The sequence below is a fragment of the Bombina bombina genome, chromosome 4 (genome assembly GCF_027579735.1).
Source record: "Bombina bombina isolate aBomBom1 chromosome 4, aBomBom1.pri, whole genome shotgun sequence".
In the NCBI taxonomy this organism is placed as follows: domain Eukaryota; kingdom Metazoa; phylum Chordata; class Amphibia; order Anura; family Bombinatoridae; genus Bombina; species Bombina bombina.
In genome coordinates, this window is record NC_069502.1 from 1,003,308,955 (window position 1) to 1,003,336,687 (window position 27,733).

The 27,733-nt window shown below is 40.1% G+C and overlaps 1 protein-coding gene across 3 annotated transcripts in view; it reads left to right on the plus strand.

Moving 5' to 3' along the window:
• AFTPH (aftiphilin) overlaps nucleotides 1–27,733 on the plus strand; it is a 272,901-nt gene that overhangs the window by 196,210 nt on the left and 48,958 nt on the right. Inside the window, exon 8 of one of the 3 annotated variants that reach the window (XM_053712089.1) lies at nucleotides 59–1,499. The exons of 1 other annotated variant lie outside the window; for it this stretch is intronic. In XM_053712089.1, coding sequence (XP_053568064.1) covers nucleotides 59–75 — 17 coding nt within the window. In that variant the 3' untranslated portion in view covers nucleotides 76–1,499. One more of the 3 variants, XM_053712087.1, reaches the window with a different exon arrangement.

The window sequence follows — 27,733 nt, forward strand, 5'->3', positions numbered from 1 at the left end:
TCTTTATCATTGATGTGTTTTTTTTGCACCACCTGCATTATTGACTATGTTTGTTAAGCATTGTTATGCTCCTAATAAGCATGCTACCCCATATTTGCACATTTAAATAATGGTTTGGGATGGGCAGCACAAAATGTAAATATGTCCATTTATCCATTTCATTTAAGCACTGTTTTTATAATGTCAGTAATCTTTGCTAGTACTGGCTTAATGTTTCAGGGAAAATATTACCGTAAATCAGTATTATTGACACACATTAGAAAATGCCATCCTATTTCATTGGCTGGAAAGCAAACCTGAATCTCTTTCAGATGAAGGAAAGCCTGGATGGACTGTTTCAGTTTTATTTATTTATTTTTAAAGTTCTGTTTTCTGGTGTTCTGTTACTTTATCAAATCTTTTTTCTGTCTATAACACATGATCTATGTTCAGTGCATTAACGAGGAACAATTCAGTTCTGTTTTCAGTATTAACATTAATGATGAAATATTCTGTATTCAATACATTTCATTTGAATAATATACTTTAATATTGGCAAAATATGTTTTAAAGCTTTTATAGCCGTTTTTACAAATGGCCCGAGAAACTAAAAGTTTTACAGTTGTTTGTTTACTCTTCATGTTTTTCTCATACGCCTGCTTGTCCACCGAGATATTCACATTAGGACATTACTTTATGGCTACGATAAGCTGAATTGTTTCTCTTTGTCCTCTAGTATTAGTTGTGCATCTTCTTCCCTTATTAATTCCACAAGTCTGCAAATATATGTTAAACATTAGTTTGCTGAATACATTTTTGTATGTGCAATTATATAAACTACAAAGGGTCGAAATGCATAACTTAATGAGACATTTTACTAAAAAAATATCATTTATATTAAAGAATAACATTTAAACATGAGAATGTGCAGTAGCAGAAGCATGGGCCAATGAGCATTACTAGGAAGTACCCATCAGCCAATGAGCATTACCAGGAAGTACCCATCAGCCAATGAGCATTACCAGGAAGTACCCATCAGCCAATGAGCATTAGTAGAAAGTACCCATCAGCCAATGAGCATTAGTAGAAAGTACCCATCAGCCAATGAGCATTAGTAGAAAGTACCCATCAGCCAATGAGCATTAGTAGAAAGTACCTATCAGCCAATGAGCATTAGTAGAAAGTACCCATCAACCATTGAGCATTACTAGGAAGTTCACAACCAATGCTGCTGTACTCATTTAAATTTTAAACAGTTTATTTATTTGTTTTTCTTTTTGCATGAAAAATTTGGAAATTAACATGTTTAAATGCTGCTCATTTATATAAATGATAGAAAAAATGCGTATAATGTCCCTTTAACATTTTCAGTTCTTGTTTTATTTACTAATAAGAATATAAAGCTGTCTATGGAATATATACTGGTGACTTGCATGTTCAAGTATGTCTTACCCTTTTTACACACAAACCCATTCCTTTGGCTTGCCTTCTTTACGGCTGATTACCAACACGGTCACTGCATTTCAAGCTAGTGGAGGTTCCACTCTTCTGAACCTTGATTTCTTTGGGCCGGTGGATGACAATGGCTCTAACAGCAACACCACAATCCCAGGTCAGCTGAGTGTTGAAACCGCAAAGTAGACTTTAATTACAGTTTGCTTTAAAAGCATGAGCACTTCACTGTGGCTTTCCTAAAAACAAGGAACCTGTATGTTGCACTTTTATTGTGTATGTGAAATGATCATTTAATATCACAAGCACCTTCTGAGGACCACATTTAGCACTGAGTATTGTGCTGTATGTTGGCCATCTTTTCAGAGCTCAATGTGTTAAACCATTTAAGACTGTTTGATTTTTGTCATGTTTTAAATTGTGTGCCATTCTGTAGACTGTTTAATACAGCATAAAACGTGTGCAAAAATAAAATGTTTCAGGAAATGCATTCCAGTTGTTAAACATTATACTTATATATATATTTTATTTTACAATAAAGTTATGCAACCAAATATATCACTGTTCCTATAGTGTAATTTTTTTCTGTTACTATTTTGAGTCACAGATTTAAAGATACAGTACATTCTGTAGTATGGATCTGGAATGAGATTAGATTAGAGAGTCACCTTTGCAAAACATTCTTCCAGTTTGATAGAAAAGAAACTTATTAAAATATTTATAAAGCTTGAGTCACACTTTTTAAGGTGCTCGTTTCCTTACTATTATTATTATTATTTTTTTCACGTTTCTGCACATTTTCATTTAACTGCTAGATCATATTTAGTTATTGTTAAAGAGAGAGTCTACACCAGATTTTTTTATTGTTTAAAAAGATAAATAATTACTTTATTACCTATTCCCCAGTTTTGCATAACTAACAGTTATATTAATACACTTTTTTACCACTGTGATTACCTTGTATCTATACCTCTGCAAACTGCCCCCTTATTTCAGTTCTTTTGTCAGACTTGCATTTTAGCCAATCAGTGCTGACTCCTAGGTAACTCCACATGCGTGGGCACATGACACATATGAACTTATGCCCTCTAGTTGTGAAAAGCTGTTAAATGCATTCAGATACGAGGTGGCCTTCAAGGTCTAAGAAATTAGCATATTGGCCTACCTAGGTTTAGCTTTCAACTAAGAATACCAAGAGAACAAAGCAAAATTGGTGATAAAAGTAAATTGGAAAGTTTTTTTAAAAATGCCCTATCTGAATCATGAAAGTTTATTTTGGAATAGACTGTCCCTTTAAATCTGATGTTAGATCCCATCTTTCCCATTATATAATTGTATCAGTGTGTAATACTTTTTTGGTTTTTAATTCACTATACTTGTAAATTTATTACAGTTAGTGAGCCCCAAGATGTTATTCATTGTTTATTTTTTTTTTAAATATATACAATGTCTTGTACCACCAGTACATTGCACTTCATCAACAATATTTTAACCCCTTCAGGATGGACCCATCCGTTGAAGTTCCAATCAAAAACAAAAGAAAAGGAAAATGAAACACATGTCTATCACTACGATCATGTGCTTCAATAACAGTGCTGATTGGCTCCTGGGCAACTGCCTGCATTGCTAGGCACGCCCCCCAGTCGAATCAACTGCCGTTTTTTTTTAGAATGGAGCAGGACGCCACGAAGGTTAGGACATTCTATGCTGTCCTTAAGGCGTTTAATCCCAGCGCTTCTATAACGACATGGAACGTCCTAACGTCGTTAAGTGGTTAACAAAATGCCTCATATATATATATGTGTATGTGTATATATATATATATATATATATATATAATCTTAACCAAATAATGAGACCACAGTGATATGCAATACTTTTTATTATTGCTGTGTCTTTATCTATAGCTTACAAAAACACACCATGCATGTATTTCCTTTTAAAGCAACTAACATCCATATGCATATTTTACTTGTTTCTGGGAAAGTCATCTGTCTGTAAGAGCTTGCTGAACATTTTGGTGGTGGGTTTCTTAATACTTAGTTTGCTGGAAACTCTGATTAGGAAATGTTTGCTTTGTGTTAAAGGGTCAGAAAACACCTTGTAATTACAAATAACAAGACATTTCTGTTGTGTTGATATAGATTTTTTGCTGCGGTTATCTGATTATGCCAATTAGGGACATATATTTAGCAAGGTTATAACCTTGAGAAGTCAGCAGGGTGCATTCAAATTTTTTAGAATAAGAAATTGCTCAATTTTCAAAGCTTAAAGGGGCACTGAACCCAAATTTTTGCTTTCATGATTCAGATAGAGCATGGAATTTTAAGCAACTTTCTAATTTACTCCTATTATCAATTTTTCTTCGTTCTCTTGCTATCTTTATTTTAAAAGCAGGAATGTAAATCTTAGCAGCCAGCCCATTTTAGGTTCAGCACCATGGATAGCGCTTGCTTATTTGATGCTTTAATTTACCCTCCAATAAGCAAGCATAACCCAGGTTCTCAACCAAAAATGGTCCGGCTCCTATGCATCATATTCCTGCTTTTTAAATAAAGATAGCAAGAGAACAAAGACAATTTGATAATAGGAGTAAATTTGAAAGTTGCTTATAATTGCATGGTCTATCTGAATCATGAAAGAAAAATTTTGGGTTTAGTGTCCCTTTAATAGACTTAGCATGAAAAGGGGCAAAATAAATAATGAAAATATATTGCAAAGTTGTTTCATCATGCATAACTAAACCTTTTATAGAAACATCCCAAGGTGTTTACTGTCCCTTTAAGCCACCACAGTACTGTTAGATAAAGTTGAAACCTGTGAACTCGGTGGCATAAAGGGACATAATACTCATATGATAAATAACTTGAAAGTGATGCAGAATAACTGTAAAAAGCTGACAGGCAAATATCACCTGAGAATCTCTTTGTAAAAAAGGAAGATATTTTACCTCACAATTTCCTTAGCTCACTAGAATAAGTGCTGTTTAAAAAGTTATACTTTAGCTGCTGTCCGGCTGCAGGTGGAAAAAAAGGAAGAAATGAACAGCAGCCAATCGGCATCAGCAGTGCTGAGGTCATGAACTCTTTTACTGTGATCTTATGAGATTTGACTTAAAGGGACATTCCAGTCAAAATTTAAATGCACATAGATGAATTACATCTTTGAATACAAACAAATTTGCAATATACATGTATTGGCAAAAATGCGTCTGGTAAAAGTTATCACTGTTTTATTGTGAGCATTTTTCTCTGCACGTGCATGTGAAGCTAAGCTAGATATTCTCAGTGAACCAGCATTTTAAATACTGCAACTGCTCAGAACATCAGTGGGGCTTGTATCATGTGAGCTATTAACAAATTGACTCATTACCAGATGATAAAAGCAACTTAGGCTCTCTGAGCAAGTGCTGTTTTTATGCACATGCACAGAGCATACTTAAATACACGTTTTAAACAGCTATAGCTTTTATTAGAAGCATTTTTGCTAATACATGTAAATTACAAAAATGCTTCTATTCAAAACTGAAATGCATCCCTGTGCATTTTAATTTTGGCTGGAATGTCCCTTTAACTCTTATGAGATTTCATAGTAAACTTCCTTAAACTGAATAGGGAAATAATGAGAGTGCATGAGGCTCGCTCCCTTGCATGTCCTGGGACAGGCATACTGATTTGGTGTTTAAAGTCCTTTACAATGAGGTATGAATACTTAGGATATTTTAATTAAGGGAAAATATATATCTTTTTTACATAGAGATGTTCAGGTGATATTTTCTAGTCGGCTTTTTACAGCTATGCTGCATCACTTTCAAGTGTTTCAACATTTGGGTATCATGGCCCTTTAAGATTTACCAGAGCAATATTTGAACTTACACCTAAAGTGACATCATAATTTAGTTGCTGAATATTTTATAGCAGTGTTCCTTACCAACAGTTCATATTTGCAGGATGTCTGAGCTACTTCACAGGTTATATAACCCATTCTTCACTTATTGTGGTTAACCTGTTCTCATCCAAGTTGCTCCTCAACTGGAGTGTTAAAGCAATTTATTTTTGAATTTGTTTAACTCTCAGGGTTAACCACATAGTTAAATTCCAGAAGCCGCAGTGCATTGCTGTACCGGAGCTGGGCATCACCAGTGAACCAATGAGGGCAGCACAAATATAAATAGCCACCACTAAGTGTCCATGTCCTGCTCAAGACCTGTTCTGTAGGACGCCTGGTGCGGGATATTAAGTTACATGGGAATATTTTGTAGTAATAAAATATATTAAACATTGATCTTATTATTTTCATATAAAAATTACCAGAACATTTTTGGATAAACCGAACTAGTTACCTATTCTAAATAGTGACGTAAACTTGTCAGTTAAAACATTCTGCAATAAAAAGGTGCATAGTTTATTTTACTGGAGCTTAGTACTGTCAACTTGAAAAATGCCTTTATTTGGGTTATTTTCATGCAAATTTATTGACTGTTCATTTTTGTGCCAGCACATTCTCTAGTTTTGGGAAATGAACCCCATTCCTGCTTGTAGTGTCTAGAAACTCAGACATCTCCTGGCTCTTCCATTATGATTACCTACTTCTTCCTCTAGGGCTGCTGTTTAGTTTTTGCTGATTTGAGTTTGGTATTGTAAGGCTTTAGCTGTGTAGGTGAAGAATGTAACCATCTCCAGTGCTTCAAGGTTTAAGATGCTATATAATGGTAGATCAATGCAAGACTTGATCAATTCAGTAGAGGACCATATAGGCATTATTTTATATTTATTTAATGCAGTCCAGGTTCATATCCCTTGAAAACCGTCTGAACTATGTATACCTGGCCTCCTTTTCTGTAGCCAATGGCGATGTGTAAATAAACTTGTGCACTGTTCTCAGCAATCTACTTTGTATCCGTTTTCAACCTTCTCAACTATGGGGTGGTGCTCTTGAGTTCCTCTATGGCAGAGTGGGAAAAAACACAAGTTGCATAGGAATATTAAGTTACAGGAAAGTGGATAAATAAATAATGTAGATCAGATTTTAATATACTTCTAATTATTCATCTTGGGCCAGAATATGAGTGGAGCGATTTTTAGCACTTTTGCTTGTGCACCAACTGCGCTAGAAGTAAACTTTTTGCGTGCGTTGGGTTGCGCTTGTATTACAAGTAAAAAGTTGTTGCTTGTGTGATAATCCAATGCGCGCAAAAAGCAGAACTTAAAGTATCGTTCGCATGATAACCTATTCCCCCATAGAAGTCAATAGAGAGAAAAAAGTGGAAAAAAACTAACACCCCTCTTGTGCGCTAACCCAATGCATATTCTCAAATGCGCTAGCCTGACATCAAAATATGAATATTTCACATTCCAATGTTCTTCACATTGCAGAATATGTTCTATTTATTTTGTAAATACATATTTCTAAATATATCTGATGGTATTTTGGTACAATATATATCTGTACATATATATATATACCTTGTTATATATTGAGATATATATATATATATATATTATATATATATATATATATATATATATATATATGAGAGTATCTATTTAGATATAAATAGAACATATTCTGCTATGTGCAGAACATTGTAATGTGAAATACTTACAGTAAATATATAGTTAAAACCTTTATTAAATATGAATATTGCATAAATATGCTTTTACATGTTTTCATCTTCTTGACAGCAAATGGCTCCAATGCACTTATATACTGTATGTCTATATATGTATACATATGTAGTTATGTGTGTGTCTGTAAATACATATATACATATAAATACATATGTGCACATATATATATATACACACACATATATATATATATATATATATATATATATATATATATATATATATACACACATACATCTTTAGACATGTATTTATTTGAGCCTTTATAACTTTTGTGTCCAATATTATTTTGAATAATTATTATTAGACAGTGTTGTTATGAGTGTAACTGTATATTGTCATGTATTTTTGATGTGTTTTGTGACACTTTTTTAGTTTTGTAAAACAGTTAACCAGAGCTCTGAGGTTGCGGTAATCATTCTAGCGTAATTTAACTTAAATGCAAACTAACATACAAACCCGATATCGCTTGCGCACAAAAAACAGTTCCACTCCTAATCTGGCCCTTTATGGGGCATATGATTTCTGTTAATATCCCTTCAAAGCAATTATTTGACCTTTTGGATTCTGAAGACGTTAATGCTTTATTGCAGCTGAGGATTTCAAGGCTAGATCTATAGTTGAAATGGTTTACCCTATTTTTTTTAACAATCCAAAAATTCTATTTCACTTGACTAGGAGGTTTGTATTTTGTTGTCTGTGATCTTCTTTCAGTATCTGGTAAATATAAGAACATTTGTTTTCTTTTTAAAGACATGATGAGTCCACGGATTTCATCCTTACTTGTGGGGTAATGCCTCCTGGTCAGCAGGAGGAGGCAAAGAGCACCACAGCAGAGCTGTATATATAGCTCCTCCCTTCCCTCCCACTCCAGTCATTCTCTTTGCCTGTGTTAGTGATAGGAAAAGGTAATGTGAGGTTTTAGTTTAAGATTCTTCTATCAAGAGTTTGTTATTTTAAAATGGTACCAATGAGTGCTATTTTTTTAAGGGTGTAGCCGTATTCCTTGTCAGCCTCTAGAGTAGAGCTACAGGTGGCTTTAAAGCAATGAGAACTGGTGGGTCTTAACTCTCACTGCGCCTCCCATACTGAGTGCTGCCCTTCTGATGGTGGTCTTAGCAGATGTTAACTAAGGCCCTGTATGTCTCCACAGATCGACAGGAGGGAGAAGACTTCTGGATCCTGTGGGACTTGTCATGCTGTCGCTCAGCATAGAGGTATGTGCAGTCTGTTATTTCTCTGGGACATGAGGTAGCTCAGAAAAGACTGTATATTTCTCTTGTAAGGTGTATCCAGTCCACGGATTCATCCATTACTTGTGGGATATTTTCCTTCCCAACAGGAAGCTGCAAGAAGATCACCCTCAGCAGAGCTGTCTATATAGCTCCTCCCCTAACTGCCACCTCCCAGTCATTCTCTTGCAGCTCTCGACAAGGGAAGCAGCTAGAGAGATGTGGTGCATTAATGTAGTTTATCTTCAATCAAAAGTTTGTTATTTTCAAATGGTACTGGAGTTGTACTATTTTAGCCTCAGGTAGAAAGTTGAAGAAGAGTCTGCCTGTGGTCTTTGATGATCTTAGCAGGTTGTAACTAAGATCCATTGCTGTTCTCACACATAACTGAAGAGATGGGTAACTTCAGCTGGGGGAATAGCGTGCAGGGTCTCCTGCTCTGAGGTATGTGCAGTTTTAAATTTTTCTAGAGAGATGATAAGCTAGAAAATGCTGACAGTACCTGATTTATTTAAGGTAAGCCTGATTTAATAACGACTGGTATCATGCTTGCTGTAAAGGGTAATATTTTTATTATTTACTCACATTACTGAATAGATATAACGTTTGCTTGAGGTGTATAAACGTTTAATTCATATTGGTGATAAAACTTTATTCTGGGGCCCAGTTTTTCCACATGGCTGACTAGATTTTGCCTAGGGATAGTTTTTTAAGGCCCTCTCACTGTGAGTACAGGTTGGGAGGGGCCTATTTTCCATTAGTTTTTGCAGCTTGAGACATCCAGCTTCCCTGAAGGAGTCCCCTGAACATATAGGACCTCTCTAAGGGCTTTTTGTGCCTTCCAAAGTCGTTGTATGGGCAGGTAGGGCCACAGTAGAGCTGTGGCAGTTTGTTGTGACTGTTTAAAAACGTTTATATCGTTTTTTTGATCCGGTTTTGAAACTAAGGGGTTAATCATCCATTTGCAAGTGGGTGCAATGCTCTTTCAGCCTATTATACACACTGTAAAAATTTCGTAAGATTTACTGCTTTTTTCACTGTTTTAGCAGTTTCTATGATTGTTTTTTTCTCTTAAAGGCACAGTACCGTTTTTATTTTTTGCTTGTTCACAGTTATTAAAGTGTTTTCCAAGCTTGCTGGTCTCATTACTAGTCTGTTTAAACATGTCTGACATAGAGGAAACTCATTGTTCATTATGTTTAGAAGCCATTGTGGAACCCCCTCTTAGAATGTGTACCAAATGCACTGATTTTACTATAGATTACAAAGACCATATTCTGGCTTTAAAAAAATTTATCACCAGAAGAAATTGACAAGGAGGAAGTTATGCTGTCTAACTCTCCCCATGTGTCAGATCCTATAAATCCCGCTCAGGGGACGCCAAGTACATCTAGCGCGCCCATTGCGTATACCTTGCAAGACATGGCGGCAGTTATGAATCATACCATTACAGAGGTATTATCTAAACTGCCAGGATTGCAAGGAAAGCGAGACAGCTCTGGGACTAGAATAAATACAGAGCTCTCTGACGCTTTAGTAGCTATCTCTGATACACCCTCACAATATAATGAAGCTGAAGCAGGGGAGCTTCAATCTGTGGGTGATTTTTCTAATTCAGGGAAGATACTTCAATCTGATTCTGATATGTCTACATTTAAATTTAAGCTTGAACACCTACGCGTATTGCTCAGGGAGGTTTTAGCAGCTCTAGACGACTGTGACACTATTGTAGTCCCAGAGAAACTATGTAGATTGGATAAATACTATGCAGTACCTACTTACACTGATGTTTTTCCAATCCCTAAAAGGTTTTCTGAAAATATTACTAAGGAATGGGATAGACCAGGTGTACCATTCTCTCCCCCTCCTGTTTTTAAAAAGATGTTTCCTATAGCCGCCGCTACACGGGACTTATGGCAGGCGGTCCCTAAGGTGGAGAGAGCAGTTTCTACTCTAGCTAAGCGTACCACTATCCCTGTCGAAGACAGTTGTGCTTTTCTAGATCCAATGGATAAAAAATTAGAGGGTTACCTTAAGAAAATTTTTATTCAACAAGGTTTTATTCTCCAGCCTCTAGCATGCATTGCCCCAGTCACTGCTGCCGTGGCTTTCTGGTTTGAGTCCCTAGAGGAGGCTCTACAGGTTGAAATCCCGTTGGAAGATATTATTGACAAGCTTAGGGCCCTTAAGCTAGCCAATATCATGTGTTTCTGACGCCGTTGTTCATTTAACCAAGCTAACGGCTAAAAATTCAGGTTTTGCTATTCAGGCGCGTAGGGCGCTATGGCTTAAATCCTGGTCAGCTGACGTGACTTCAAAGTCTAAACTTCTCAACATTCCCTTCAAAGGACAGATCCTATTCGGGCCTGGACTGAAGGAGATCATTTCTGACATCACTGGAGGAAAAGGTCACGCCCTTCCTCAAGACGGGTCCAACAAATTAAGGACCAAACAGTCTAGTTTTCGGCCCTTTCGAAACTTCAAGAGTGGCGCAGCTTCAACTTCCTCTAACACAAAACAAGAGGGAACTTTTGCCCAGTCTAAGCCGGTCTGGAGACCTAACCAGGCTTGGAACAAGGGGAAACAGGCCAAGAAGCCTGCTGCTGCCTCGAAGACAGCATGAAGGAGCAGCCCCCGATCCGGAAACGGATCTAGTAGGGGGCAGACTCTCTCTCTTTGCCCAGGCTTGGGCAAGAGATGTCCAGGATCTCTGGAATTCAAAACCTCTCCCCCAAAAGGGAGATTTCATCTCTCACTTTTATCTGCAAACCAGATAGAGAGAAGCATTCTTACATTGTGTTCAAGACCTCCTAGTTATGGGAGTGATCCACCCAGTTCCGCAGGAGGAACAGTGACAGGGCTTTTATTCAAATCTGTTTGTCGTTCCCAAGAAAGAGGGAACATTCAGACCAATCTTAGATCTCAAGATCTTAAACAAATTTCTCAGAGTCCCATCCTTCAAGATGGATACTATTCGAACCATCCTTCCTATGATCCAGGAGGGTCAATACAGACACTACCAGTTTGTGGCTCTTCCCTTCGGGTTGGCCACGGTACCAAGAATCTTTACAAAGGTTCTAGGGTCCTTTCTAGCGGTCCTAAGGTCGCGGGCTATAGCAGTAGCCCCTTACTCAGATGACATTCTGATACAGGCGTCGACTTTTCAAGTTGCCTGGTCTCACACGGACATTGTTCTGGCATTTCTGGGGTCGCATGGGTGGAAAGTGAACGAAGAAAAAAGTTCTCTATCCCCTCTCACAAGAGTTTCCTTCCTAGGAACTCTGATAGATTCTGTAGAAATTAAGATTTACCTGACAGAGGCCAGGTTGTCAAAACTTCTAAATTCCTGCCATGTTCTTTATTCTACTTCTCGCCCTTCAGTGGCTCAGTGTATGGAAGTAATCGGCTTAATGGTAGCGGCAATGGACATAGTGCCGTTTGCCCGCCTACATCTCAGACCACTGCAACTCTGCATGCTCAGTCAGTGGAATGGGGATTACACAGATTTGTCCCCTCTACTAAATCTCGATCAAGAGACCAGGGATTCTCTTCTCTGGTGGTTATCTCGGGTCCATCTGTCCAAGGGTATGACCTTCCGCAGGCCAGATTGGAAAATAGTAACGACAGATGCCAGCCTTCTGGGCTGGGGTGCAGTCTGGAACTGCCTGAAGGCTCAGGGCTTGTGGACTCAGGAGGAGACACTCCTTCCGATAAACATTCTGGAACTAAGAGCGATATTCAATGCTCTTCAGGCTTGGCCTCAGCTAGCTGTGGTCAGGTTCATCAGATTTCAGTCGGACAACATCACGACTGTAGCTTACATCAACCATCAAGGGGGAACAAAGAGTTCCCTAGCAATGTTGGAGGTTTCAAAAATAATTCTATGGGCAGAGGTTCACTCTTGCCATCTATCAGCTATCCATATCCCAGGAGTAGAGAACTGGGAGGCGGATTTTCTAAGTAGACAGACTTTTCATCCGGGGGAGTGGGAACTCCATCCGGAGGTGTTTGCACAGTTGATTCAACTTTGGGGCAAACCAGAACTGGATCTCATGGTGTCTCGTCAGAATGCCAAGCTTCCTTGTTACAGGTTCAGGTCCAGGTATCCCAAGGCAGCGCTGATAGATGCTCTAGCAGCGCCTTGGTCTTTCAACCTGGCTTATGTGTTTCCACCGTTTCCTCTGCTCCCTCGTCTGATTGCCAAGATCAAGCAGGAGAGAGCTTTGGTGATTTTGATAGCTCCTGCGTGGCCACGCAGGACTTGGTACGCAGATCTGGTCATTCTTTCCACCTTGGACTCTGCCGCTGAGGCAGGACCTTCTACTTCAAGGTCCCTTCAAACATCCAAATCTAATTTCTCTGCGTCTGACTGCTTGGAGATTGAACGCTTGATTTTGTCAAAACGTGGTTTTTCCGAGTCGGTCATTTATCCCTTAATTCAGGCTCGAAAGCCTGTCATCAGGAAAATCTATCATAAGATATGGTGTAAATATCTTCATTGGTGTGAATCCAAGGGTTACTCATGAAGTAAAGTCAGGATTCCCAGGATATTGTCTTTTCTCCAAGAAGGATTGGAGAAGGGATTGTCAGCTAGTTCCTTAAAGGAACAGATTTCTGCTCTATTCTTTTGCACAAGCGTCTGGCGGATGTTCCAGACGTTCAAGCGTTTTGTCAGGCTTTAGTTAGAATCAAGCCTGTGTTTAAACCTGTTGCTCTGCCATGGAGTTTAAATTTAGTTCTTAAGGTTCTGTAAGGGGTTCCGTTTGAACCTCTGCATTCCATAGATATCAAGCTTTTATCTTGGAAAGTTCTGTTCTTGGTAGCTATCTCTTCGGCTCGAAGAGTTTCAGAGTTATCTGCCTTGTAGTGTGATTCCCCTTATCTGATCTTCCATGCAGATAAGGTAGTTTTGCTTACCAAACCTGGGTTTCTTCCTAAGGTGGTATCCAATAAGAATATCAATCAAGAGATTGTTGTTCCGTCACTGTATCCTAATCCTTCTTCAAAGAAGGAACGTCTATTACACAATCTTGACGTGGTTCGTTATTTAAAGTTTTATTTACAAGCTACTAAAGATTTTTGTCAAACATCTGCATTGTTTGTTGTCTACTCTGGACAGAGGAAAGACCAAAAGGCTTCAGCAACTTCTCTTTCTTTTTGGTTAAGAAGTATAATCCGCTTAGCTTATGAGACTGCTGGCCAGCAGCCTCCTGTAAGAATTACAGCTCATTCCACTATTCTGTTGAACAGATTTGTAAGGCGGCGACTTGGTCTTTGCTTCATACTTTTTCTAAATTCTACAAATTTGATACTTTTGCTTCTTCGGAGGCTATTTTGGGGAGAAAGGTCTTACAGGCAGTGGTGCCTTCCGTTTAAGCGCCCTGCCTTGTCCCTCCCTTCATCCTTGGCCTCTAGCTTTGGTATTGGTATCCCACAAGTAATGGATGAATCCGTGGACTGGATACACCTTACAAGAGAAAACTAAATTTATGCTTACCTGATAAATTTATTTCTCTTGTGGTGTATCCAGTCCACGGCCCGCCCTGCCATTTTAAGGCAGGTGTTTTTTAATTTTTAAACTACAGTCACCACTGCACCCTATAGTTTCTCCTTTCTCTTGCTTGTCTTCGGTCGAATGACTGAGAGGTGGCAGTTAGGGGAGGAGCTATATAGACAGCTCTGCTGTGGGTGATCCTCTTGCAGCTTCCTGTTGGGAAGGAGAATATCCCACAAGTAATGGATGAATCCGTGGACTGGATACACCACAAGAGAAATAAATTTATCAGGTAAGCATAAATTTTATTTTTCCTTTCTAACAAGAGGGGTCATAAACGTTTATTAAGGGTTTCCCTCAGTACTCTATGACTTTCGAAAGGTGGAAGGAGCTTTCAAGTGTCATGTCAGACCGTAACTTGATAGGGCTCTTCCTGAACTAATAGACCTATATTGGTGGTGCTGTGGGCGAGACGCTGGGGATGTTAAAATCTCAGAGTTTTTTTATATGTACTCCGGTGTAGGCAGTGTGTTTTACTGGGGTTCCGTTTAGGTTATTTTGACCGGCATTTGTTTTTTTCACTATGGTTTAGCCGGGTTAAGATGACCGCCCATGATGGGTGGGGCTTAGGGTTTGCACGCTTAGAAGCCTTACAGTTGTCTCTTCTAAGGGATCCCGGCATCCAAGCTTCAGGCTCTGGTGTTTGCTAGACCGCATGGTTGAAGGTTAAGCCAGGCGGTCTTAGGCATTCTGCAGATCAGATAGACGTGGTCGGTGTACCGTGGGGGCAGGTAGGCGCCTCAGCAGAGCTGTTGAGGCGAGGAGGTGCACTGTTTGTTTTTCATTATTATTCCTAGTAAAATGGATTAATTGTCAGAGTTGCTGTATAAATATGTGCTTTTATATTTTAAAGATACAGTTACGCTCTGTTGCAAGGCTAACCGTTTGAGTGTTGGTGCAGTAAAATTGTGTAAATTTATCATTTAAAGGCACAGTTACGCTCCATTTTCAGGGGATATTGTCTTAAGTCATAATAGGCTATTCTCATACTTTTTATGATTTAAGTGCAAAAGAAACAGGGCGTTTATAGAGATACAACACTCTGCTACTCTAATGCCTATACCCAGAAAATGTTAATGGGTTAAAACCTCATAAAACCCAATAAAGTACAAAAGGAAAAGAAGTGGTTCTGGGTGGCGCTCAGACAGAGAGCAACTTAGAGATTAAAAAATGAGTATTAATATTTCTAGAAGAAGCTAATAGCAATAGACTGTATCTTAATAAACTGAAGCGGTCCCTAAATAGCAATGTGTATGTAAGTATGTGTCTTTATCTAAGCAAAACGAAAATGAAATACATCACACATATATAAAAAACCTGTGTAGTCCTGTTTATATTGTAAACTGTGTCAAACAGTGTCCAAGGAACAATTGTTCTATACAAACTTAGTTGTAAAAATGAACTCCGGAATTTTAGTTCTCTTCTCTCCTCGGTGTTAAAAGTTATTGCAGCTGTCTGTGAACCGTGGAGGATGCAATGATCCCCGTGTGAATTCAAGCAGGTCCGGGTTGTAGTTCAAAGGATGTTCCGGTATGAATAACCTTTTGCAGTTCCCAAGAGTGTTATACGATCCAAAGTTTGTAAGGGATATTGGTTATTGATTATACAGATGGATAGGTATGAGTAGGTCCCGGGACAGGAATTACACATATGAAGCTAGCTTAAAACAAGTTTTTAAAAGCTGCTTGATGTACCTGTCCTAAGTACTTACGTCTCCAATCTGTTATTTAACAAACAAGTAAATTAGTATTGTGCACAGGAGCAGTCGGTAAATCTACGCGTTTCAGCCGCCAGGGGCCTTTATCAAGATGATTTAAGTGCAACAGGTTTACGACCAAAATTTGCTTTATTTGTTATCATGGAAGACCTTCAGAGCGTCACATGTTCCATGTGTTTGAATGCCAATGTGGAACCCCCTGTTACTTTTTGTCTCTCATGCACTGAGAGGGCATTACAGTTTAGAGAACAAATATTCTTTGATAAAAATTTGACTAAAGCGGATGTTTCTCAGGGTTCTACTGATGAGATACAGAGTATGCCGCAGTTTTCTCCCCAAGCGTCACAGCCTTTAACGCCCGCGCAAGCGGAACCAAGTACCTCTGCAGCTTCTGCTGCGATCACACTAAAGGACATAGCTGCAGTTATGTCATCTACACTTTCAGATGTGTTATCTGCCTTTCCTGTACTTCAAGGCAAACGCAGAAGGAAGGAAACCCAAGTGGTCAATACAGCTTCTAATGCTTTGATGGCGATCTCAGATATACCCTCCCAGGGCTCTGAATTGGAGGGTTTGGAGGTCCTATCCAAAGGCGACCTTTGTGACTCAGGAATTCTCTTGCCACTGACAGATTCAGAAGTGGTTTCCTTCAGGTTTAAACTTGAACACCTCCGCCTGTTATTGAGGGAGGTTTTGGTGACTCTGGACGACTGCGATTCATTTGTGGTCCCTCTAGAGAAATTGAGTAAGTTGGACAGATATCTAGAAGTCCCTTCTTATTCTGATGTTTTTCCAGTTCCTAAGAGAACTTCAGAGATTATTGCTAAGGAATGGGAAAGACCAGGTATTCCATTCTCTCCTCCCGTTTTCAAGAAGATGTACCCTATAGCTGACGCTATTAGGGACTCTTGGCAGACGGCCCCTAAGGTGGAAGGAGCTATTTCCACCTTGGCTAAGTGAACTACTATTCCTATTGAGGATAGTTGTGCTTTCAAAGACTCCATGAATAAGAAATTGGAGGGTCTCCTTAAGAAGATCTATGTTCATCAGGGGTTGCTATTGCAGCCGGTGGCCTGCATTGTTACGGTTACAAGTGCGGCCGCTTATTGGTTTGATGCTCTGGAAGAATCTCTTAAAACTGAGACTTCTTTGGAAGAGATGCAGGATAGAATTAAAGCTCTTAAATTAGGTAATTCTTTTATTACAGATGCTTCTCTGCAGATTACCAAATTGGCGGCTAAGAGTTTGGGTTTTTCCATCTTAGCACGCAGAGCCTTATGGTTGAAATCTTGGTCTGCGGAAGTATCATCTAAGTCTAAGCTTTTAGCTATTCCTTACAAGGGGAAGACCCTGTTCGGACCTGACTTAAAGGAAATTATTTCTGACATCACAGGAGGCAAGGGTCATCTCCTCCCTCAGGATAAGAAATCCAAACAGAGAGGTCAACAGAGTAATTTTCGTTCCTTTCGAAACTTCAAGGGAATCCCTCCTTCCTCTTCCTCTAAATAGGAAGGGAACTAATCACAAACCGTCTACCTGGAGACCCAACCAGTCTTGGAACAAGGGTAAACAATCCAAAAAACCTGCTGCTGCTCCCAAGTCAGCATGAAGGGTTGGCCCCCGATCCGGGACCGGATCTAGTAGGGGGCAGACTGTCCTTCTTCATACAGGCTTGGATACGAGACGTTCAGGATCCCTGGGCAATAGAGATAGTGTCTCATGGATACAAATTGGAGTTCAGAAATTCCTTCCCCAAAGGAAGGTTTCTTCTTTCACGATTATCTGCAGACCAGATAAAAAGAGAGCCGTTCTTACGTTGTGTAAGAGACCTCTCCTTCATGGGAGTAATCTGTCCCGTTCCAGTTCAGGAACAGGGATAGGGGTTTTACTCATCTGTTTGTAGTTCCCAAAAAAGAGGGAACCTTCAGACCTATTTTAGACGTCAAAAGTCTAAACAAGTTTCTCAGAGTTCCATCCTTCAAGATGGAAACCATTCGTACCATTCTCTCATTGATCCAACAGTGGATCTCAAGGATGCATATCTTCATGTTCCTATCCACAGAGATCATCACAGGTTCCTGAGGTTTGCCTTTCTGGACAAACATTTTCCGTTTGTAGCTCTCCCTTTCAGTCTGGCCACGGCATCCAGAATTTTCATAAAGGTTCTAGGGTCTCTACTGGCGGTTCTACGACCGAGGGGCATTGAGGTGGTGCCTTACCTGGACGATATTCTGATCCAGGCGTCATCCTATCAACTAGCAAGGTCCCATACCGACATTGTGCTATCCTTCCTGACAACTCATGGGTGGAAGGTAAATCAGGAAAAGAGTTTGTTAGTTCCTCGGACAAGGGTTCCCTTTCTGGGAACTCTAATTGACTCTATTTCAATGAAGATTTTTCTGACGGAGGTCAGAAAGTTAAAAATTTGGGATACATGTCGAGCCTTTCAGTCCAATCCTCGGCCATCAGTGGCTCAATGCATGGAGGTAATCAGATTGATGGTGGCGGCAATGGACATTGTACGGTTTGCATGTTTTCATCTCTGGTCTCTGCAACTAAGCATGCTCAGGCAGTGGAATGGAGATTATACAGATTTGTCTCCTTGAATAAATCTAGATTAGGAGACAAGGGAGTCTCTTCTCTGGTGGTTGCCGCCGGATCATCTATCCCAGGGGACATGCTTTCGCAGACCCTCATGGGTGATTGTGACAACAGATGCCAGCCTGTTAGGATGGGGAGCGGTCTGGAACTCCTTGAGGGCTCAAGGAGTATGGACTCAAGCAGAATCTCTACTTCCCATCAACATCCTAGAGTTGAGGGCGATATTTAATGCGCTTCGGGCTTGGCCTCAGTTGGCCTCAGCCCAATTCATCAGATTTCAGTCGGACAACATAACGACAGTGGCTTACATCAATCATCGGGGAGGAACAAGGAGTTCCCTAGCGATGACCGAAGTGGCCAAAATAATTCAGTAGGCGGAGACTCACTCTTGCTATCTGTCGGCGATCTACATCCCAGGGGTGGAGAACTGGGAGGCAGATTTTCTGAGCAGGCAGACCTTTCATCCGGGAACTCATCAGTGGGAACTCAATCCGGATATATTTTCAAACCTGATTCTTAGATGGGGTCGGCCGGAGTTGGACCTTATGGCGTCTCATCAGAATGCCAAGCTTCCGAGATACGGGTCCAGATCCAGGGATCCTCGGGCCGAGCTGATGCCTTGGCAGTTCCTTGGTCCTTCAGCCTAGCGTATGTGTTTCCCCCGTTTGCCCTCTTACTCGGGTGATTGCTCGGATCAAACAGGAGAGGGCGTCGGTGATCCTCATTGCCCCTGCGTGGCCTCGCAGAATTTGGTATGCCGATCTGGAGGCTTCCATTGAGGAAGGACCTTCTCATTCGGGGTCCCTTCCGTCACCCAAATCTAGTTTCTCTGCAGCTGACTGCTTGGAGATTGAATGTTTAATTTTATCTAAGCAAGGTTTTTCTGATTCGGTCATAGATACTTTAATGTTACTAGGAAAATTTACCATAATATATGGCGTAAATATCTTTATTGGTGTGAATCCAAGTGCTACTCATGGAGTAGGGTTAGGATTCCCAGGATTTTGTCTTTTCTCCAAGAAGGATTGGAGAAGGGGTTATCAGCGAGTTCCTTAAAGGGACAGATTTCTGCTTTATCGATTTTGTTACACAAGTGTCTGGCAGATGTTACAGATGTACAATCTTTTTGTCAGGCTCTGACTTGAATCAGGCCTGTATTTAGACCAATTGCTCCTCCTTGGAGTTTAAATTTAGTTCTTAGAGTTCTTCAAGGGGTTCCGTTTGAACCTATGCATTCCATAGATATTAAGTTATTATCTAGGAAAGTTTTTATTTCTGGTTGCTATTTCCTCTGCTCGAAGAGTATCTGAGCTTTTGGCATTACAATATGATTCTCCTTATCTTATTTTTCATTCGGATAAGGGGGTGTTACGTGCAAAACTTGGTTTTCTTCCTAAAGTTGTTTCAAACAAGAATATCAATCAGGAGATTGTTGTTCCTTCCTTGTGTCCTAATCCTTCTTCTAAGAAGGAACATCTGTTACATAATTTTGACTTAGTCCGTGCTTTAAAGTTCTACTTACAAGCGACTAAGGATTTTCGACAATCGCCTTCTTTGTTTGTCATTTTTTCAGGGATCAGGGGTCAAAAAGCTATGGTTACCTCTCTTTCTTTTTGGCTGAAGAGTATCATCCGTTTTGCATATGAGACTGCTGGACAGCAGCCTCCTGAACGAATGACGGCTTATTCCACTAGGGCTGTGGCTTCCTCCTGGACATTCAAAAATGATGCTTCTGTTGAACAGATTTGCAAGGCTGCAACTTGGTCTTCGCTTCACACTTTTTCTAAATTCTACGAATTTGACACCTTTGCCTTGGCTGAGGCTGTTTTTGGGAGAAAGGTTCTACAAGCAGTATTGCCTTCCATTTAGGTTCCCTGTCGTGTCCCCCCCTTTTGACTGGAGTGGAAGGGAAGGGAGAAGCTATATATACAGCTCTGCTGTGGTGCTCTTTGCCTCCTGCTGACCAGGAGGCGTTATCCCACAAGTAAGGATGAAATTTGTGGACTCATCGTGTCTAAAAAGAAACAAATTTATCAGGTAAGCATAAATTTTCTTTTTAATATTTTTTTTGAACTGACAGTTCAATTTCTGGTTCCGAAAGCGTTAAGGAATTATTTTCCAAACCTAAAATGCTGTATTACTGATCTTATATTTGAAACAAACAATAGAGATTAAGATCACTATAGGCTGGGGCCATCATAATTCAATGGAGCACAATTTGTGTGAACAATGGATAGATCTAGAGGCTACTGGTTTTGTCATTCTCAAACACTGGAAAGACAGTGTTTTGATATTTTATGTCCATCCATGAGTTTACGGTAGATGCAATTGGGGTCTTACAGAAATTCAGCATAACATGTTTGCTTCATTGGATTATTACAAAATAAGACAAGCAATTGATGATTATTCTGAAAGTGCTGGTTCTCCAGGTTCCTTAGACATCTTTCTATCATAAGTTGCTTGGTGCTTACTCTGTTGGAGTGGTTAGTTTTTTTTTTTCCTGAAGAATAAATAACTGGTTGGTTGCACCTTTAAAGGTCCTAAAATCCTGGTTAATTTAAGGCCTGGTTAATTTAAGGTCTTTCTTTTACACAAAATGATAGCTATTTACTTGTTTTTTTTTTACTTGTTTTTTTTCTCTTTGTTAAAAGCTTTATAAAAGTAAGTCCCTGAGCCTTACTAGGTTTTAAATTTACTCTTGCTGGTTCTAGAACATCTTAACCTATATTACATTTAAAACAGATTTATTGATGGGTCTGTCCATGGTCAGGAGAGTCTCAAAGCTGGGTGCTGTTATCAGAATCAGAGAAGACCAGATTTATTCTTTAGTTCAATCGGTTTTTTAAGATTCAAATCAATAGCATATGTGGGATAGCACAGGGCTCACTTTTGTTTTGGATCCTACTCTCTTTTCAAGTTGTTGGCTCTGTTATTTTTATCTTTTGTTTCAAGATTCCTGCTTGAGCTATATAAATTTCTGCTTGAGCTATATAAATTCCCACTTGAGCTACAAAGTGAGTACACCCCTCACATTTTTGTAAATAATTTATTATATCTTTTCATGTGACAACACTGAAGAAATTACACTTTGCTACAATGTAAATTAGTGAGTGTACAGCCTGTATAAAAGTGTAAATTTGCTGTCCCCTCAAAATAACTCAACACACAGTAATTAATTTCTAAACCGTTGGCAACAAAAGTGAGTACACCCCTAAGTGGAAATGTCCAAATTGGGCCCAATTAGCCATTTCCCTCCCCGGTGTCATGTGACTGGGTAGTGTTACAAGGTCTCAGGTTTGAATGGAGAGCAGGTGTGTTAAATTTGGTGTTATCGCTCTCACACTCTCTCATACTGGTCACTGTAAGTTCAACATGGCACCTCATGGCAAAGAACACTGAGGATCTGAAAAAAAGAATTGTTGCTTTACATAAAGATGGCCTAGGCTATAGGAAGATGGCCAAGACCCTGAAACTGAGCTGCAGCACAGTGGGCAAGACCATACAGCGGTTCACAGGAAAGGTTTTTACTCAGAACAGGCCTCGCCATGGTCGACCAAAGAAGTTGAGTGCACGCCGGACATATAGGTCAGCATGCTAAGGCACTGTGGCTGAGCTCTGTAGCAATCCAAGGGTTGCAGGTTCGATCCCCGCAAGGTCCACTCAGTCTTTCATCCTTCCGAGGTTGATAAAATGAACAGCGCCTTGAGACCCTTACGGGTGATTAGCCGCACTTTACAAGTACCCAATACATTCATTAATTCATACATACATACATACATACATACATGCATTCACATGCTCAGCATCATATAAATAGGTTGTCTTTGGGAAATAGACGTATGAGTGCTGCCAGCATTGCTGCAGAGGTTGAAGGGGTGGGGGGGTCAGCCTGTCGTTGCTCAGACCATATGCCACACACTGCGTCAAATTGGTCTGCATGGCTGTCATCCCAGAAGGAAGCCTCTTCTAAAGATGATGCACAAGAAAGCCTGCAAACAGTTTGCTGAAGACAAGCAGACTAAGGGCATGGATTACTGGAACCATGTCCTGTGGTCCGATGAGACCAAGATAAACTTATTTGGTTCAGATGGTGTCAAGCGTGTGTGGCGACAACCAGGTGAGGAGTACAAAGACAAGTGTGTCTTGCCTACAGTCAAGGATGGTGGTGGGAGTGTCATGGTCTGGGCCTGCATGAGTGCTGCCGGCACTGGGGAGCTACAGTTCATTGAGGGAACCATGAATGCCAACATTCACTGTGACATACTAAAGCAGAGCATGATCCCCTCGCTACGGAGACTGGGCTGCAGGGCAGTATTCCAACATGATAACGACCCCAAACACACCTCCAAGACGGCCACTGCCTTGCTAAAGAAGCTGAGGGTAAAGGCGATGGACTGGCCTAGCATGTCTCCAGACCTAAACCCTATTGAGCATCTGTGGGGCATCCTCAAACAGAAGGTGGGGGAGCACAAGGTCTCTAATATCCACTAGCTCGGTGATGTCGTCATGGAGGAGTGGAAGAGGACTCTAGTGGCAACCTGTGAAGCTCTGGTGAACTCCATGCCCAAGAGGGTTAAGGCAGTGCTGGAAAATAATGGTGGCCACACAAAATATTGGCACTTTGGGCCCAAAGTGTAATTTCTTCAGTGTTGTTACATGAAAAGATATAATAAAATATTTACAAAAATGTGAGGGGTGTACTCACTTTTGTGAGATACTGTATATACATTACTGCTTGAGCTATGTCATTAAAGAGAGAAAGTAGAAGTAGGTTACTGAAAGGGTTAAGCTAGAAGGTTTAATTACATTTATTTCCAAAAGCAGAGAATGTGCTGTTACTTCAAATGCTAAAAGTTTGAGTCCACTCAAACATTAACCATTTTCTCTTTGGCTACTTAATGGATAAGTGGAGAGAAAGCTGGTATACGGCAAACTACACATCAATAGGAGCCTAAATAAATGGTAGATATAACTACCCTTCAAGTCCTTGATTTATTATGGCGTATTGTGTTCATTTAGCCTAAGCAAAATCAATGTTGTGAAAAATGTGAACCAAGAATAGTGTCAATCTTAGAAAAAATGGTTTTCTGAATTGCGTGTGAGAAAAAAAAAAAGTAATAGGTAAGCCATTTCTAATAATATCATAAGTCTTTGTTACTTAGGCCTACTCTGTTAAAGCTTTTTATATCATGCCATTCCATTATTTGATCAAATAAATGCAATTAACAAATAAATGCAATTAAAGGGACATGATACCCAAATGTTGAAACACTTGAAAGTGCGGCAGCATAGCTGTAAAACGTTGACTAGAAAATATCACCTGAACATCTCTATGTAAAAAAGAAAGATATTTGACCTCAAAATGTCCTAAGTATTCACACCCCATTGTAAAGGACTTTAAGCAGCAAATCAGTATACCTGCCCCGGAACCTGCAAGGGAGCGTGCCTCATGCACAGTCATGTTATTTCCCTATTCAGTTTAATGAAGTTTACTATGAAATCTCATGAGATCACAGTAAAAAAATTCATGACCTCAGCACTGTTGATGCTGATTGGCTGCTGTTCATTTCTTCTTCTTTTTTTTTTTTTACCTGCAGCTGGACAGCAGCTGAAGTATGTTTTACACAGACCTTTCTCTGGTTAGCTGAGGAAATTGTGAGGTAAAATATCTTCCTTTTTTTACATAGAGATGCTTAGGTGATATTTTCCGGTCAGCTTTTTACAGTTATGCTGCATTACTTTCAAGTGATTTAGCATATTTGTATTATGTCCCTTTAAAGAGAGCTGATCAGTGCTTTCTGTCATGGTCTTGGAGAGCTTACTGTTTAATCTGAAATCACAGTCCAAGTACTTTTTTTTTTCTTTTTTTTAACACTGATTTTAGCAGGGCTGTTAATGCTTCAGCAAGCTATTCTCTGATTCTAAGAATGCTAGTGGTTTTTTTTTTCTTTTCATTTTCTGCAAATATCTGAGTCCATCAAATGCAGTAATTCTTACATATACCACATGTACGTTCAATATTCAAAAAATCAATATAATCATAAAGACATACTTCACATTGTAGTCTGACTGTCATATATTTTTAAATGATAGTTTTCGCTCCTATGAAGTATTATATAAGCAGAATATTTAAAACAATAATACATACATTTCTATTTGGTTAATATAAAGATGCAATTGTGTACATATTGTTTTAGGGGTTATCTATAAAATACTTCCATTCTGTACTATCCATTGTCATATACCAGAAATAATGACTTCAAATATAGTCTGTTCTGTAAAGTAGAAATTTATTTCTCCACATTTATTTCTCCAACATAGGTGTGTCCGGTCCACGGCGTCATCCTTACTTGTGGGATATTCTCTTCCCCAACAGGAAATGGCAAAGAGCCCAGCAAAGCTGGTCACATGATCCCTCCTAGGCTCCGCCTACCCCAGTCATTCTCTTTGCCGTTGTACAGGCAACATCTCCACGGAGATGGCTTAGAGTTTTTTAGTGTTTAACTGTAGTTTTTATTATTCAATCAAGAGTTTGTTATTTTGAAATAGTGCTGGTATGTACTATTTACTCAGAAACAGAAAAGAGATGAAGATTTCTGTTTGTATGAGGAAAATGATTTTAGCAACCGTTACTAAAATCCATGGCTGTTCCACACAGGACTGTTGAGAGCAATTAACTTCAGTTGGGGGAACAGTGAGCAGTCTCTTGCTGCTTGAGGTATGACACATTCTAACAAGACGATGTAATGCTGGAAGCTGTCATTTTCCCTCTGGGATCCGGTAAGCCATGTTTATTACGATTGTAAATAAGGGCTTCAAAAAGGGCTTATTAAGACTGTAGACTTTTTTTGGGCTAAATCGATTGATTATTAACACATATTTAGCCTTGAGGAATCATTTTATCTGGGTATTTTGATATAATAATATCGGCAGGCACTGTTTTAGACACCTTATTCTTTAGGGGCTTTCCCAAAGCATAGGCAGAGCCTCATTTTCGCGCCGGTGTTGCGCACTTGTTTTTGAGAGGCATGGCATGCAGTCGCATGTGAGAGGAGCTCTGATACTTAGAAAAGACTTTCTGAAGGCGTCATTTGGTATCGTATTCCCCTTGGGGCTTGGTTGGGTCTCAGCAAAGCAGATACCAGGGACTGTAAAGGGGTTAAAGTTCAAAACGGCTCCGGTTCCGTTATTTTAAGGGTTAAAGCTTCCAAATTTGGTGTGCAATACTTTTAAGGCTTTAAGACACTGTGGTGAAAATTTGGTGAATTTTGAACAATTCCTTCATGTTTTTTCGCATTTGCAGTAATAAAGTGTGTTCAGTTTAAAATTTAAAGTGACAGTAACGGTTTTATTTTAAAACGTTTTTTGTACTTGTTATCAAGTTTATGCCTGTTTAACATGTCTGAACTACCAGATAGACTGTGTTCTGAATGTGGGGAAGCCAGAATTCCTATTCATTTAAATAAATGTGATTTATGTGACAATGACAATGATGCCCAAGATGATTCCTCAAGTGAGGGGAGTAAGCATGGTACTGCATCATTCCCTCCTTCGTCTACACGAGTCTTGCCCACTCAGGAGGCCCCTAGTACATCTAGCGCGCCAATACTCCTTACTATGCAACAATTAACGGCTGTAATGGATAATTCTGTCAAAAACATTTTAGCCAAAATGAACACTTATCAGTGTAAGCGCGACTGCTCTGTTTTAGATACTGAAGAGCATGACGACGCTGATATTAATATTTCTGAAGGGCCCCTAACTCAGTCTGATGGGGCCAGGGAGGTTTTGTCTGAGGGAGAAATTACTGATTCAGGGAACATTTCTCAACAAGCTGAACCTGATGTGATTGCATTTAAATTTAAGTTGGAACATCTCCGCATTCTGCTTAAGGAGGTATTATCCACTCTGGATGATTGTGACAAGTTGGTCATCCCAGAGAAACTATGTAAAATGGACAAGTTCCTAGAGGTGCCGGGGCTCCCAGAAGCTTTTCCTATACCCAAGCGGGTGGCGGACATTGTTAATAAAGAATGGGAAAGGCCCGGTATTCCTTTCGTCCCTCCCCCCATATTTAAAAAATTGTTTCCTATGGTCGACCCCAGAAAGGACTTATGGCAGACAGTCCCCAAGGTCGAGGGAGCGGTTTCCACTTTAAACAAACGCACCACTATACCCATAGAGGATAGTTGTGCTTTCAAAGATCCTATGGATAAAAAATTAGAAGGTTTGCTTAAAAAGATGTTTGTTCAGCAGGGTTACCTTCTACAACCAATTTCATGCATTGTCCCTGTCGCTACAGCCGCATGTTTCTGGTTCGATGAGCTGATAAAGGCGGTCGACAGTGATTCTCCTCCTTATGAGGAGATTATGGACAGAATCAATGCTCTCAAATTGGCTAATTCTTTCACCCTAGACGCCACTTTGCAATTGGCTAGGTTAGCGGCTAAGAATTCTGGGTTTGCTATTGTGGCGCGCAGAGCGCTTTGGTTGAAATCTTGGTCGGCTGATGCGTCTTCCAAGAACAAGCTACTTAACATTCCTTTCAAGGGGAAAACGCTGTTTGGCCCTGACTTGAAAGAGATTATCTCGGATATCACTGGGGGTAAGGGCCACGCCCTTCCTCAGGATCGGCCTTTCAAGGCAAAAAATAAACCTAATTTTCGTCCCTTTCGTAGAAACGGACCAGCCCAAAGTGCTACGTCCTCTAAGCAAGAGGGTAATACTTCTCAAGCCAAGCCAGCTTGGAGACCAATGCAAGGCTGGAACAAGGGAAAGCAGGCCAAGAAACCTGCCACTGCTACCAAGACAGCATGAAATGTTGGCCCCCGATCCGGGACCGGATCTGGTGGGGGGCAGACTCTCTCTCTTCGCTCAGGCTTGGGCAAGAGATGTTCTGGATCCTTGGGCGCTAGAAATAGTCTCCCAAGGTTATCCTCTGGAATTCAAGGGACTTCCCCCAAGGGGGAGGTTCCACAGGTCTCAGTTGTCTTCAGACCACATAAAAAGACAGGCATTCTTACATTGTGTAGAAGACCTGTTAAAAATGGGAGTGATTCATCCCGTTCCATTAAGAGAACAAGGGATGGGGTTCTACTCCAATCTGTTTATAGTTCCCAAAAAAGAGGGAACGTTCAGACCAATCTTAGATCTCAAGATCTTAAACAAGTTTCTCAAGGTTCCATCGTTCAAGATGGAAACCATTCGAACTATTCTTCCTTCCATCCAGGAAGGTCAATTCATGACCACGGTGGATTTAAAGGATGCGTATCTACATATTCCTATCCACAAGGAACATCATCGGTTCCTGAGGTTCGCATTCCTGGACAAACATTACCAGTTCGTGGCGCTTCCTTTCGGATTAGCCACTGCTCCAAGGATTTTCACAAAGGTACTAGGGTCCCTTCTAGCTGTGCTAAGACCAAGGGGCATTGCTGTAGTACCTTACTTGGACGACATTCTGATTCAAGCGTCGTCCCTTCCTCAAGCAAAGGCTCACACGGACATTGTCCTGGCCTTTCTCAGATCTCACGGATGGAAAGTGAACGTGGAAAAGAGTTCTCTATCT